Below are 13,917 nucleotides of genomic sequence, written 5' to 3' on the forward strand. Positions count from 1 at the left end.
CCTACTCTCTTTCAGTTAGTCACCCCTACTCTCTTTTAGTTTGCATGGAATATCTTTTTCCATCCTTTCGCTTTCAATCTGTTTGTGTCTTTGAGTCTCAAATGAGTCTCTTGAAGACAGCATATACTTGGGTCATGTGTTTTTGTCCATTCTGCCAGTCTCTCTTTTGATTGGAGAATTTATACCATGTACATTTAGAGTAATTACTGATAAGGAGGGACTTCTGTCATTGTGCTGTTTGTTTTCTGTGTGTGCTATAGTGCTTTTTTCCCTCATTTCCTGCATTACTGTCTTCTTTTGTGTTGAGTTTTTGTAGTGAAATGTTTAAACTCTTTTTTTATTTCCTTTTGTGTATCTTCTATACCTACTTTTGTTGTGATTATCATGGGGATAACATTCTAAAGTTATAACACTCTAACTTAAATTTATACTAGTTTAACTTCAATAACATCCCAAAAGTCAGTTTCTCTACAGTTCTGTCCCCACCCCTTTCAGTTGTTGATTACAAAGAATTACAGTAGTCTCCCTTATCCATGGAGAATATGTTCCATCTCTCCAGCTGATGCCTGAAACCACAGATAGTACTGAACTCTATATATACTGTATTTTTTCCTATACATACATACCTGTGATAAAGTTTAATTTATACATTAGGCACAGTAATAGATAAACAACAACAATAATGAAATAGAACAGTTATAACAATATACTGTAATAAAAGTTATATGAATGTGGTCTCGCTTTCTCAAAGTATCTTATTATATTGCATTCACCCTTCTTATGATAATGTGAAATAATAAAATGCCTACATGATAAGATGAAATGAGATGAATGATGCAGGCATTGTGACATAGCATTAGGCTACTACTCACTGGCTTCTGGACCATAGTTGACCATGGGTACCTGAAACCGTGGAAAGCAAAACCACAGATAAAGGGGGACTATTGTACATCTTTACGTATCGTGTGCACCAAAACATACACTAACAATCCTTTTAAATGCATTAGTCTCCTAAACTGTGTAGAAAACCAGATGTGGAATTACAAACCAGTTATAATAACACTAGTCTTAAGTTAATAATTGTCTTTTTTTAATGTATCATATAGAAAACAAAAAGTACAGTTAGAAATCATTGTTACAATAATAATGGCTTTTATAATTTTCCATGTATTTACTTTTATTGAGACCTTTATTTCTCCGCATGGCTTCATGTTACTATCTGGTGTCCTTTTATTTCACCCTACAGAATCTTCATGAGCATTTGTTCCAAGACAAGTCTAGTGGTTGCAAACTGCCTCATCTTTTGTTTATCTGGGAATGTCTTACTTCTCCCTCACTTTTGAAGGACAGTTATATTAGATATAGGATCCTTGGTTGACAAATATTTTTCTTTTAGTACTTTGAATATATCTTTCCACTGTCTTCTGGCCTCCAAAGTTTTTGATGAGAAATCTAGTTATAGTCTTATTGAGGATCTCTTCTATGTGTAATTCATTTCTTTCTTGTTACTTTCAACATTCTCTCTTTAACTTTTGAAAGTTGGATTATAATGTGTGTCTGTATGGGTCTCTTTGAGTTAACCTTACTCAGAATTCATTGAGCTTCTTGGATGTTTATATTTCTGTCTTTCATCAAATTTGGGAAGTTTTCAGCCATTATTTCCTCAAATATTCTCTCTGCTCTTTTCTCTCTTCTGGGACTCCTATGATGCATATGTTGGTCCATGTCCCACAGGTCCTTAAGGCTCTGTTCACTTTTCTTCCATCTTTTTTTTTTCTGTTTCTGAACCTTGATTGTCCTCTTTTTAAGTTTACAGATTCTTTCCTCTGCCTGGTTAAATCTGCCTCATATCCATCTAGTGAAGTTTTCATTTTGGTTGTTGTACTTTTCAGCTTCAGAATTTCTTTTCAGTTTCTTTTCAGGTTCTCTCTCTGTTGAGATTTCCATTTTACTCACTTTTTTTTTTTTTACTTTATGTCTTTAGTTCTTTGAGCATCTTTCAGACAATTGTTTTAAAGTAGCTGTCTAGTATATTTGCCATTATGTTTTTCCACAGACAGTTTCTGTTGATTTATTTTTTCTTTGAAAGGACCATACTTTCCTGTTTCTTTGTATGCCTTATGATTTTTTTGTTGTTGAATGCTGGACATTTGAATGTAATAATTTGGTTAACTCTGGAAATCAGATTCTCTTCCTTTCCCAAGGTTTACTGTTTTTTGTTATTATTTTTGTTTTTTGATTGTTTTAGATGTCGCTGTGCCAAGAATCAGCCTAAAATATAAACTTAATGTCTTCTCAGTTCATTTCTGAGCTTTTTACCTGGGTGTGCAGTGTCACTTTCTAATTTTACTACAAATGTAATGGCTTTTAAGTGTCCTAGTCTTTGATGGCTACTCTCAAAAGAGGAAAAAGCAAAAGATGAAGAGGGGGGAAGAGGGCCCTTGAAATCCTGTGAAATTCATTTCAGCCAAAGGAGAAAGGGCTTGTAACAATGGGAGGAGATGCATCAAAGGTGGCTCCCCCACTTCCTTGCACGTCTCTGATCAGGAGCAGCAATTAACAAAACACAGTTCCCCAATATTTGGAGGACAGAGTCCTTTTCCCCATCCTAGCTCCCACGGTTGTGAAAGTTGCTCCAGGAATACATGCACAGATGCCTGCCATATGGATGGGGGTAGGGGATGATTAACTGCTACTGTGTTAAGAGCTGAAATTGACCAAAATTAGTCTCAGTTTATTATCCAAGTCTTCCCCTGGAAGTTAGGAGCCTTCAATAGATTCCAGAGTTCCAAAATAGTTACATCAGGCAGATTCTGATGGGGCAATTGCTGTCTAGGTGGGGAGACCAATGCCTAGTGCTTCCTTTTCCACCATCTTCCCAGAATCCTCCCTGTTGTATTTTTAAATCATGTTAGCCAAACATTTGTCTCTTCCTAAGCTACCAAGGGGCGGAAACATATTTTGTATCTTATTAAATGCCTTTTGGTAATCTTCAGATAGGATTATATGTAACTTTTCTCCCTTTGTAAGGATAGTCACTTTTATTGACAGATTCCTAATAATAAACCATCCTTACATTACTAGAATGTACTACTTCTACCATAACTATTGAAGCAAATGTAAACAATAAAACTTGACCCCAAATTGCATACTACAATAAGTTGCTTATTTCAAAATAATGGCATTGCTATTTTACAGATGCACATGAGTTCCAACTTGATTTCTCTTATGTTCTGAGCAGTAATCACATGAAATCATTCTTACAGTGACATTTGAAACCTTGGGCTTATTCCCAGAATATAGAAGAGAAAAATCTTGATAATAAAGAGATAGGATATGATCATTAAATATACTTGATCCAAAAGAATACTGGAAAGAAAAAAAAAAAACCAAAGAATGAGACAATTGGAAAACAAATAGTAATGTGGAAGATTTAAAACCAAAACATATCAATAATCACATTATATGTAAATGGTCTAAATGCTCCAGTTAAAAAAAATAGAAAGAGCACCAGACAGAACAGATACCATTGGAAATTAGGACAGACTTTAGATAATCACAGTGAATGTAGATAAAGAGGCAAAGAGATTAAAGCAATTACAAGTATGTATTAGATATAGAAGACAGATAATTCAACATTAGGATAATGGGAAGAAAAGATGTACTCAAATATATAATACAAGAAAAAAGTCCCTGAAATGAAAAAAGAAAATCAAGCAGTTCAAACCAAGAGTATTTTACTTAGGTGATATTTCAGGCAAATACATCAAATGTTAAAGTCCTCAGACAATATAACATCTCTGAACCTTTCATTGAAAAAATGCTTAATAATGAGTTTAAATAAAAGTCTCCTCAAGAATGGAGAATCTTACGGAAAAACAAAGAAACATGGTGGTAAGCAATCCGTTGGTGAGTCAACTAATAGTAGACAACTTAGAAATTATGATTAGAAATGTAATTGAGTATTATCTTGGATAATATAAAAGTAACATAACTGTATTAAGAGTTGGAAGTTAAAGGAAGGGGAGATGGAGAAAACATCAGTCATTATCTTTCAAAACAGAGTCAGTAAATCCTATTTAAAAGGAACACAGAGCTTTTTAAAAGCCTGAATATTTTTCATAATCTCTTAACCTTGAAGGGATCTTTTAGGAAATAGCCTGTGATTAAGAAATAAATATTTGAGGGGCACCTGAGTGGCTCAGTCAGTTAAGTGTCTGCCTTTGGCTCAGGTCATGATCTCCAGGTCCTGGAGTAGAGCCCAGCATCAGGCTCCCTGCTTAGTGGTGCTTGTCCCTTTCCCTTTACCCTCCCCACTCCTGCTCATGCTCTCTCTCTCAAATAAATAAAATCTCTAAAAAGAAAAAAAGAAAAAGAAATGAGTATTTGAGGGGTTCCTGGGTGGCTGTCGGTTGAGTGTCCTTGGTTTCAGTTCAGGTGATGATCTCACGATTGGTCATGGGATCCACCGCAAATCAGGCTCCACACTCAGCGCAGAGTCTACTCTAAGATTCTTTCCCCCTCCTTGGCCCTCCCCGCTCTGCTTCTGCCCTTGCTCTCTCTCTCTCTAAAATAAATAAGTAAATAAAATCTTAAGAAAAAGAGAAATATTTGAAGTTAATCCTACAAAACTGCCTTTCTTTTTTCTTTAAAGCAAAATTAAATTTATTCTCTTTATTAACAAATAGGATGTATAACAAGCCCTTTTACGTAAAGAATTTCTTGGTATCCCTCCATCTACTTTATATACCTATACAAAGATGTCTGGGATGATGTATGCCTAATGTGAACAATGGAAATTTTGGGGTATTTATTGCAATGTGGGAGTGACTTATACTTTGATCTTTGCCCTTTTCCATTGTTTGAATTCTTTTTTATGAAAACATATCCATTTTATAAAAACAAGGGTGATTATTTTGTGCATATCAGAAAACATCTAATGATATAAGTATATACAGTTGACCTTTCAACAACATGGTTTTAAACTGCACAGGTCCACTTATACATGGATTTTCTTTGATATAGTACAAAGCTAAAAATGTATTTTCTCTTCCTTATGATTTTCTTAATACTTTTTCTAGCTTAATTAGTTGTAAGAATACAGTATATAATACATATAACATACAAATATGTGTTAATTGACAGTTTATGTTATTGGTAAGCCTTCCAGTCAATCATAAGTTATTAGTAGTTAAGTTTTGAGGGAGTCTAGGGGCACCTGGGTGGCTCAGTTGTTAAGCGTCTGCCTTTGGCTCAGGTCGTGATCCCAGGGTCCTGGGATTGAGCCCCGCATTGGACTCCTTGCTCAGCAGGGAGCCTGCTTCTCCCTCTCCCACTGCCCCTGCTTGTGTTCCCTCTCTCGCTGTGTCTCTGTCAAATAGATAAATAAAATCTTTAAAAAAAAAAGTTTTGAGGGAGTTTAAAGTTATACATGAATTTTCAACTATGTAGGAGCTCAGGCCCCGAACCCATACACTGTTCAGGGGTCAACTGTATGTATCTAGATTAGTTAACAATGATAATTATGTTTTTCTTTGTACTCATCTACATATTTTTTAATTTCTAATTTTTTAAGTTTTTGATCACAAATGAAGAACAATACTAAAATTTTACCCCAAATGATGATCTTTAGAGGCTTTTATGTTACAGGAAAACTGAAGCAGAAAATATTCCTCAGAATAGCCTAGTGTGTAAATGAAACATTCATGCAAGCACAGTGGTTAAGAAATTTTATTTAATTTGTGGAAACAAAATTTCTGTGTTAACATCAAGTAAATAAACTAATCTCTGAAGGGGCAAGTTCATTTTTCAAATCTGTACTAACAACTCAGATTTCACACATTCAGCCTCTCCTAAACTTCATTGGAGAAGCAGAGCCTAGCAGACCAGCGTCATTAGCATAATTCATTTTCCTGACAGTACTGGGTCCTATTCATAGTCATAAGACTGCAATATTAATAAATACATCACTGATGACCAAGATAAGAATAACACATTTTCTTTAGAACAATGTTTTTCTATTTTCAGGCATCCTTTCTTACCTCTCTCTCCCTTTCCCACCCCACCCACAACTGCCAGAAAAATGGGATTCTATTGATCTTACCTGTATATGCATGTAACATTACCTCATTAAAAAGGAAAAAAAATAAAACCTTCCTCTTCCACTCCAAATTTTCAAGTAAATTTGCCTTTTGTAGAGATGCTATGAATCTTAGAGCTTTGCTGCTTCATCCCGTCTCTCTTTGATAAGTACAGCTTTAACCTTTGTCAGTGTTGTCCTCACTGTTATTCTTTATTTCCACTCCCCTCACTTGTATTGTCTGCAAAAGAATTAAAGATAAGGCTGGTGCTTGGGCAGGTCATGTGCTACCAACATACAACTGAGTAGGAGTTTTCTACCCTGTGTGGTGACACAGGTGCTTGGTATAGTGTGAACCACACTCAGGTGGTTTTAGTTTCAAACCACTTCTTTATTTTTGCTTCTGTGGAATCTTCTCCAAATTTTTCTTTAGTTTTTGAAAAAAACACTGATTCACTCAACAAGTATTTATTTACTGGGTATCCTCCACTATACCAAAAGTGCAGAATAGAGCTTAAAGCTTTATATTGTTGTATCTGCTGAGGTGGCAGCCCCATGCTTAGTATAATTTATAGTTAGTGGTCAATGATCAGTTTCAGTTTATTCAAGCTTATACATTTATTACTTCATTAGCTATTTAGCCCACAATATTACATTATAAGTCTTAAGTACTTTATATGATCCACTGTGCAAATCTTTGACTCTTCATGTCCTTCCCCATCTTATCACTTTTATATAATTTATTTCCTTTTCAGTGACTTAACTGTAGTTATTCTTCAAGAACTTTAATCTTTTCTAACTCCATGTCTACGTGATTAAAGTCACTGTGAATTCTGACCTGGTCTCTCTCAGTGTTAGACATATTCCCTTCCTTTCTTCCATCTTGTCCTGCCATGAAAAATCTCTATTGAGATCTGAAGGAGAGATGGAAGAGAGACATACATTTAAATGATGTCTAAGTTCCTGTTCCCATAGTTAAAATTGTTGCGATATCACGTCCGGACAATTGACATTTATCATTATAATGTAGTTCATTCTTAGAGCTGTGACGTTGGATTCCTTGAGCAGTGTGTGTAGTCATCCTGACAGGTTTGTTCAGTAAAACATGGCTTTCCTATTAAGTTTAAATGATCACTACAGTGGAAGACCTACAGCTGGAATGGAAGAAAAGGTGCAGAGAATTACTGAAATAAAGGATGGGATTTGGCAGACTGGGGCTAGAGCAAAAGAAGGGTGAAACAACAGGTGCCATGGGTTATCAGCATTTTTAATTAACATCTGTTTTTGGCCTGAAGCACTTTGCTGACAATGCTTCACCAGTGCCTGTATTCAGAGATAAACACAGACTATTGAGAAGCAGCTGAGTAGTAAGAGGTTAGTGAAACATAAAAGGTTTTCCTCGAGAGGGAGTAATACTGGAGGTTACTCACTGGATACAGATGCCTAAGGGAAACCCCTCTTAAAATGGTATGTTTTTATACCATTTATTTTGATACTTAATATGTATGTAAAGTCACAGTAAAGGTATGAAAAGCCACAATCCATAATAATAAAAGTATTTGCTTCTGCTTATACCTGGGCTCGGAACTTGGAAGTGGTTCTGAGGGGATTTTTGCTTTTTCTGCATTGTTTGAATTTTGAAAAGGGACAATATTTATGTATTACATTCATAATTATAATAAAGAATAAAAACAAAAATAATCTATGGCATAAGGTATTGTGGCAATTTAAGAATTTTTCATGTTGGGGAAAAATGGAAAGAATTTAAAAAATAAAAAAGTCAGTAAGGGTTTGGGCAAGGGAATAAAAGTAGTTTTCATTTTTCTTTTTAAGTAGTTTTCTTGATTAACTTTTGTTAGATATAAAAATGTTCACTAATGTCATCTAACATTGAGACCCTAACTGTAAAATAAAACCAAGTACATAACTAAAGTAACACCAAGACACAGGCTTCCATTGTTTTGCCTTTAGTCTAATGCAAAGCTCAGGTTTGGTTTGTTTTGCACTGTTTGCAGAAAGACAAATTTCTTAAAAATTTTTTAACGGATACTACTTTTTAATATTAGTCCTGTATTAATTCAACTCTCCTAAGAAATGTTATTCTGTTAAGAACAATTCTAAATATCATGGAATTTCCCTATCCAGGGGCATTTTGGTTATTTCCAATTTGGGGCTATTACAAATCAAGCTTCCATGAACATTCATGTACAGGTTTTTGCGTAGATGTGAATTCCCATTCCTCTGTGATAAATGCCCAAGACTGTGCTGGCAAAGTCATATGCAAAGTAGCATGTGTTCTTTTTTTTAAATTATTTATTTATTTTAAGTAATCTCTACACCCAGTATGGGGCTTGAACTCATGACCCCAGGATCAAGAATTGCATGCTCCCCCGACTGAGGCAGCCAAGCATCCCTCTAAATATTAGGAATTTCAGAAGAAGAACCAATAAAAATGGAGTCATCATTGAAGAACTATTTGGTGGAAATTTTCTTGAGCTAAACAAAGACTTGCGTTTTCTAAATACCAGAGAAAATTAACAATAGGGTTTTTTTAATAGATTTTTTAAAATTTTTTATTTTATTATGTTAGTCACCATACATGACATCATTAGTTGTTTTTTTTTTTAAGATTTTATTTATTTATTTGACAGAGAGATAGCGAGAGAGGGAACACAAGCAGGGGGAGTGGGAGAGGGAGAAGCAGGCCTCCCATGGAGCAGGGAGCCCGAAGCGGGGGGCTCGATCCCAGAACTCCGGGATCATGACCTGAGCCGAAGGCAGACGCTTCATGACAGCCACCCAGGCACCCCCACATCATTAGTTTTTGATGTAGTGGTCCATGATTCATTGTTTGCGAATAACACCCAGTGCTCCATTCAATACATGCCCATCAGCAGGCTAACCCATCTCCCCACCCCCCTCCCCTCTAAAACCCTTAGTTTGTTTCTCAGAGTCCATAGTCTGTCATGGTTCATCTCCCCCTCCAATTTCCTCCCGCCCTTCATTTTTCCCTTCCTACTATCTTCTTCTTTTTTTTTTTTAACATATAATGTATTATAGGAAGCTGCCATACTGTTTTCAGAGTGGCTGTATCATTTTGCCTTCCTATCAGCAGTATATGAAATATCTAGTTTCTCCTCATCCTTGCCGACATTGTCACTGTTTTTCATTTTAGCTGTTATAATAGACATGTGGTGATACCTCATTGTAGTTTTCATTTCCATTTTCCTGGTGGCTAATGATGTTTTTGTCTGTTAATTTTCCATCTGTATATCCTCTGGTAAAATATATCTTCATGTCCGTTGTTTATTTTCTAACTGGACTTTTTGAAAATACATTTTTTAAAAAGTTTATGCATATTCTTTGGAAATGCAGGTTTGTATTTTGTAAGCATGAGGGAAATTTTGCAAGACTATTTGATGACATTGTGGATTTTTAAATGTAGAACTGGAGCCAGAATGATGTAGTTGGATTATGCTAAGATTCAAACATTGGGGGCATGGTATTGAGATATGAACATAAAAAGGGAAGGAGAAGGAGAAAAAAGAAGGTTAAGGGAAAGGAAAGAGGGAAGGTGAAAAAAGGAAGGAAGGGAGAGGGAATAGAGAGAGAATATAGTGGAAGGAAGGAAGAGAGGGATAGATAAAGATAATAGGAAGAATGAAGAAAGGGGATAAGTAAGAGATATAGTGATTCCAAGGAGGAAGATGAAATATGTCAAAGCTAAGTACATCCTAATAACAGGGGCTTTTTTGGGGGACTAGAAAGTATTAATAGGACTAATAAGAAGTAGAGACTGAGGTAGACCATTAGAGAAGTTTGGGGGATGAGTGTAATAAGTTGTAACCTGCAAGGAAAATGGAGAAGAATTTGATTTCCTTTAATTGCATCTAAGCTGTTGGTGGTAGAGTTAAAAGAAAACTGGAGGGATATGATTCTTCATCCCAGCTTTACCAAAGACTAAGAGATCTTTGATAAGCTCTGTATCTGTAAAATGGAAATCAAACTCTTGGGAGTGTTGTAGCCATTAAAACAATTACTAGAAAACACTTTTACATCTATAAGTTATTTTACAAATATAAATTGTAATTGCTAATTTTAGAAAAAACTTTGGGAAATAGGAGCAGGACTGGAAATGTTAAATGAATGCAAATATAACCATGATTTTGAAAAAAAACTACTTTACTAATTTGCATTAAAAGGAGCTAGTTCATTACTAGTTTTTCATTAGTGTAACCATCATTAGATACCAACTGGGATATAGCAGGAGTCAGTAAATTCATGTCCAATTCACCTTATTTGTAAGGAATGAACACAAGCTTCCAAGGCATAGAGCTAACACTCTCCAGCTTGAAGAATGTGTTATCCCTGTATGTGTGTCCCTGGTCTTACTGGAGGCCAGGAAAAAGGTCTGGCACACAGAGGTTGTCTTTGTCCTTTTGGGCTACTGTAACAAGATACCACAGACTGGGTGGCTTATAAATAACAAAAATTTATTTTCCGCAGTTCTGGAGGTTGGGAAGTCCAAGATCAAGGATACCAACATGGTCACATTCAGGTGAGGGCCCTCTTCTGGTTTCATAGTTAGCACCTTCTCACTGTGTCCTCACAAGGTGGAAGGGGTGAGGGAGCTCTCTCAAGCCTCTTTTTTTAAGGACATTAATCTCATTCATAAGGGTCTGCCCTCATGACCTAATCACCTTCCAAAGGCCCCACCTAATGGTCCAGATGCCATCATGTTGGGAATTAGGTTTTCAACATAGAAATTTTGGGGAGACATGTGATGTGATGGGCACTGGGTATTATACACAACTAATGAATCATTGAACACTCTGCCAAAAACTAATGATGTACTATATGTTGGCTAACTGAATTTAAATTAAAAAAAAATAAAAATAAAAGTTCAGTGGATATCTCTAAAAAAATTTAAAAGTTTAAAAAAATTTTTAAAAAGTAATTTTGCAGGGATATAAGCATTCAGACCATAGTAGAAGTCATGTGCTCAACTGTAGGAGACACTGGTTCCAGTCTCCTCTCCTCTTTGGTTTTGAACCCAGATTAAATCAGAACAACTAGTGCATGTAAATTTTTAACAGATTTATTAATCACAAATTTTCAATCCTATACTCAACATATAGGCATACAGACCTACTTTTTCAGCAGGAGAAACTGGAGGCAAATTCAGTTGAAGTTTCCATGAAATGACTCTGAGAAACATTTCTCAACACTTTTTAGATATATCTCCCTCTCCTCTCTCAGCATGTTTTACAGGGCCACTGTTTAACTGGTATGTCATCAGCTCAGCTATTATGGAAAGTCTTGATGTCCTTAGGACCAGAATATGTTGTCATATATGTTCTCAGAAATCCTCACTGAACTGTTCTCTCTAGAGGAGTATTCTTTTTTAAGCAGGACTGTTCTCCTTTATCAGGCCCTTTCACTTATATTCCTATTTTTAAAATATACTTGCTGCTATTAATTTGGAGGTTCATATTTTTATTTTATATTGATTTACTAGCATAGAATTATTCTTCAACCTAGTGGGGTTTTTTTTACATACTACAACGTAATACTGCAACATACTGTTAGCAGTGTCCATATGACAGCAATGAATGACTTCTACCATTATATTTATGGTGATAGACTCAATCTATTTCCAGCATACTCATCATAGCTGACAGAAGAAGGTCTCAAATATAATATCTTTAATAAATATGACACCACCAACAATTTGACTGATTGCTACATACCATCTCAATAATCTCAACAGCAATTATGAACAGCACCTCTACTAACTATTGAGGAGGATGTACTAGTTCGGAATGCTCCCTTAAGTCTTAATTTACAGTTCTAGTACAGTACTTACAAACTGAGGTTTTAGTCAGTTGTGGAGGTTGTACTCAATAATTTTCGAAAAGCCCAAGCACTGGAGTCAAGTTTGAATCCCAGCTGCATAATTTACTGGATTCATAAGCTCTTATTTCCATTTTACAGATGAGGAATTTACCAACCTTAAACATCATTGTCAAGATTATAAATAATAAATAAGAAGTAACTAGCATATATTAAGTACTTAATAAGTGTGATAGCTACTATCATTGTGTTTATGGCTATTTCTCCTACTAGACTGTGAGTTGCTTAAAGTCAAGAGCTAATGTCATTAATTTTTCTAACCCTTTGAGTTCTGAAACAGAAACTTGGGCATTAGAGGTATTTTGTAAGCACCCTATAAAAGTAAATGTACTCATAGGTGACAATGTAGCTTATGATAACTTTCGAATGATATTAATTTAAAAGCTTGTATGGTTCAAAATGATAGAATTTTAGGTCCCTAACATACTTTAGAAGTCAAAGAGGTAGCTGGCTCATCTCTTTACAGAGCCAAACATGGAAGCCATTTGGTCATTCCTTTTTAATGAAAGCAATGTGGCATTTCTGATCTGGAACTTAGAAACCCAAGAACCACAGACCTGTTCTCAAGAAGAAGGACCTATAAGCCTATTGCACATAGTTCATTCTTTTCTAGTGGTAGTAGAGCAGTGCTATGGAAGAGGGTGCAGTTTTTGGATCCAGATTGCTATTCAGGTAGCATTAGGACCTTGAGCAAGTTTAAAGTTGCCTGATTTATTTAGCAAATAAAAATAAAGAATGCTCAGTTAAATGTGAATTTCAAATAATAAAGAACTGTCTAGTATAAGTAAGTCCCAAATATTGTATGGGATATAAACACTAAAGAATTATTCAGGCACCTGGGTGGCTCAATTGGTTAAGAATTTGCCTTCAGCTCAAGTCATGAACCTGGGGTCCTAGGATCAAGCCCTGCATCAGGCTCCCTGCTCAGTGGGGAGTCTACTTGTCCCTCTCCTTCTGCCTCTCCCCCCTACTCCTTTTCTCGCTCTCTCAAATAAATAAATAAAATCTTTTAAAAATTAAAAAAAATAAGTATTCATTATCTGAAATTCAAATTTAACTGGGTATTCTGTATGGCAACGTTTAACCTCCCTGTGCTTGAGTTTTCTCATTGTTAAATGGAAGATAATAATAGTACCAATCTGATAGGGTTGTTGTGAAGATTACATGAGTTAATACATAGAAAATACTTAGAATAGTAGCTAGCATAGAGAAGATCTCAATAAATGATACTTTGCTATTGTTGATGGAGTTATAATATTTATTCAAGATATTTCTGAGACCTTCTGCTGTCAGCTGTGATAACTGACTGGTAACAGACTGACCTATCACCAGAGGCCTCTATTAAACTGAACAAAATGCATTAAAATTTGTTTTTAGAGATTAAGTGATTGACAATGCAGGACTCTGATCCCTGAGAGTGAAAAACAAATGAGGTCAATCTTACGATCTCCCAGTTTTCCTATGGAGGGCACTTTCTAAACCGGAGAGCAAGAGGTTAGGGGCGGGGGGAACCCAAGCAGAACATGGCAGTTTGTCAAGTTGGTCAGAGTTCAGGGGAGATGAAGACAGGGAAGATGAGACAACTGGAATTTGTGGTTTTGTGTATGGAGAGGCAGGTGCTGTATAGAGAAGGAGCTCCAGAAATCTGCCTAAGGGTCAACTTAGGTGAACCCTAAACTGTGCATGCATAGAGTGAGACTCCACAAGGCTAGGCAAAAGACAATGACAGGACAGATCCATGTCTACCAATAATGGACCTGCCTGAGAATCCCTACTTCATATTTCATTGGCTGGGTACAGCTTGGGGGAATGTAGCCTCAGTGTAGGTGCAGTGATGAATTTCAGATTACAGTAGCTGAAACTGTTGATCTATTTTGTTTCCTGAAGTCAGAGATCTCAGAGGTGCATTCTCATGAATACCAATG

At 35.9% G+C, this 13,917-nt stretch overlaps 1 protein-coding gene across 5 annotated transcripts in view; it reads left to right on the forward strand.

Annotated features, from left to right (window-relative positions):
- The window catches only part of WDPCP (WD repeat containing planar cell polarity effector), a 447,045-nt gene that overhangs the window by 222,366 nt on the left and 210,762 nt on the right, over window positions 1–13,917 (forward strand). For 4 of the 5 annotated variants that reach the window (XM_073897650.1, XM_073897651.1, XM_073897652.1 and 1 more), the window contains exon 14: window positions 10,586–10,637. The exons of the other annotated variant lie outside the window; for it this stretch is intronic. In XM_073897650.1, the coding sequence (XP_073753751.1) occupies window positions 10,586–10,637 (52 nt within the window). The remainder of the gene's footprint in view (window positions 1–10,585; window positions 10,638–13,917) is intronic. 5 annotated transcript variants of the gene reach the window in all.

This window comes from Callorhinus ursinus, unplaced genomic scaffold, assembly GCF_003265705.2.
Source record: "Callorhinus ursinus isolate GAN/ISIS: 27379988/994484 unplaced genomic scaffold, GSC_fseal_2.0 scaffold10, whole genome shotgun sequence".
Classification (NCBI taxonomy): Eukaryota; Metazoa; Chordata; class Mammalia; order Carnivora; family Otariidae; genus Callorhinus; species Callorhinus ursinus.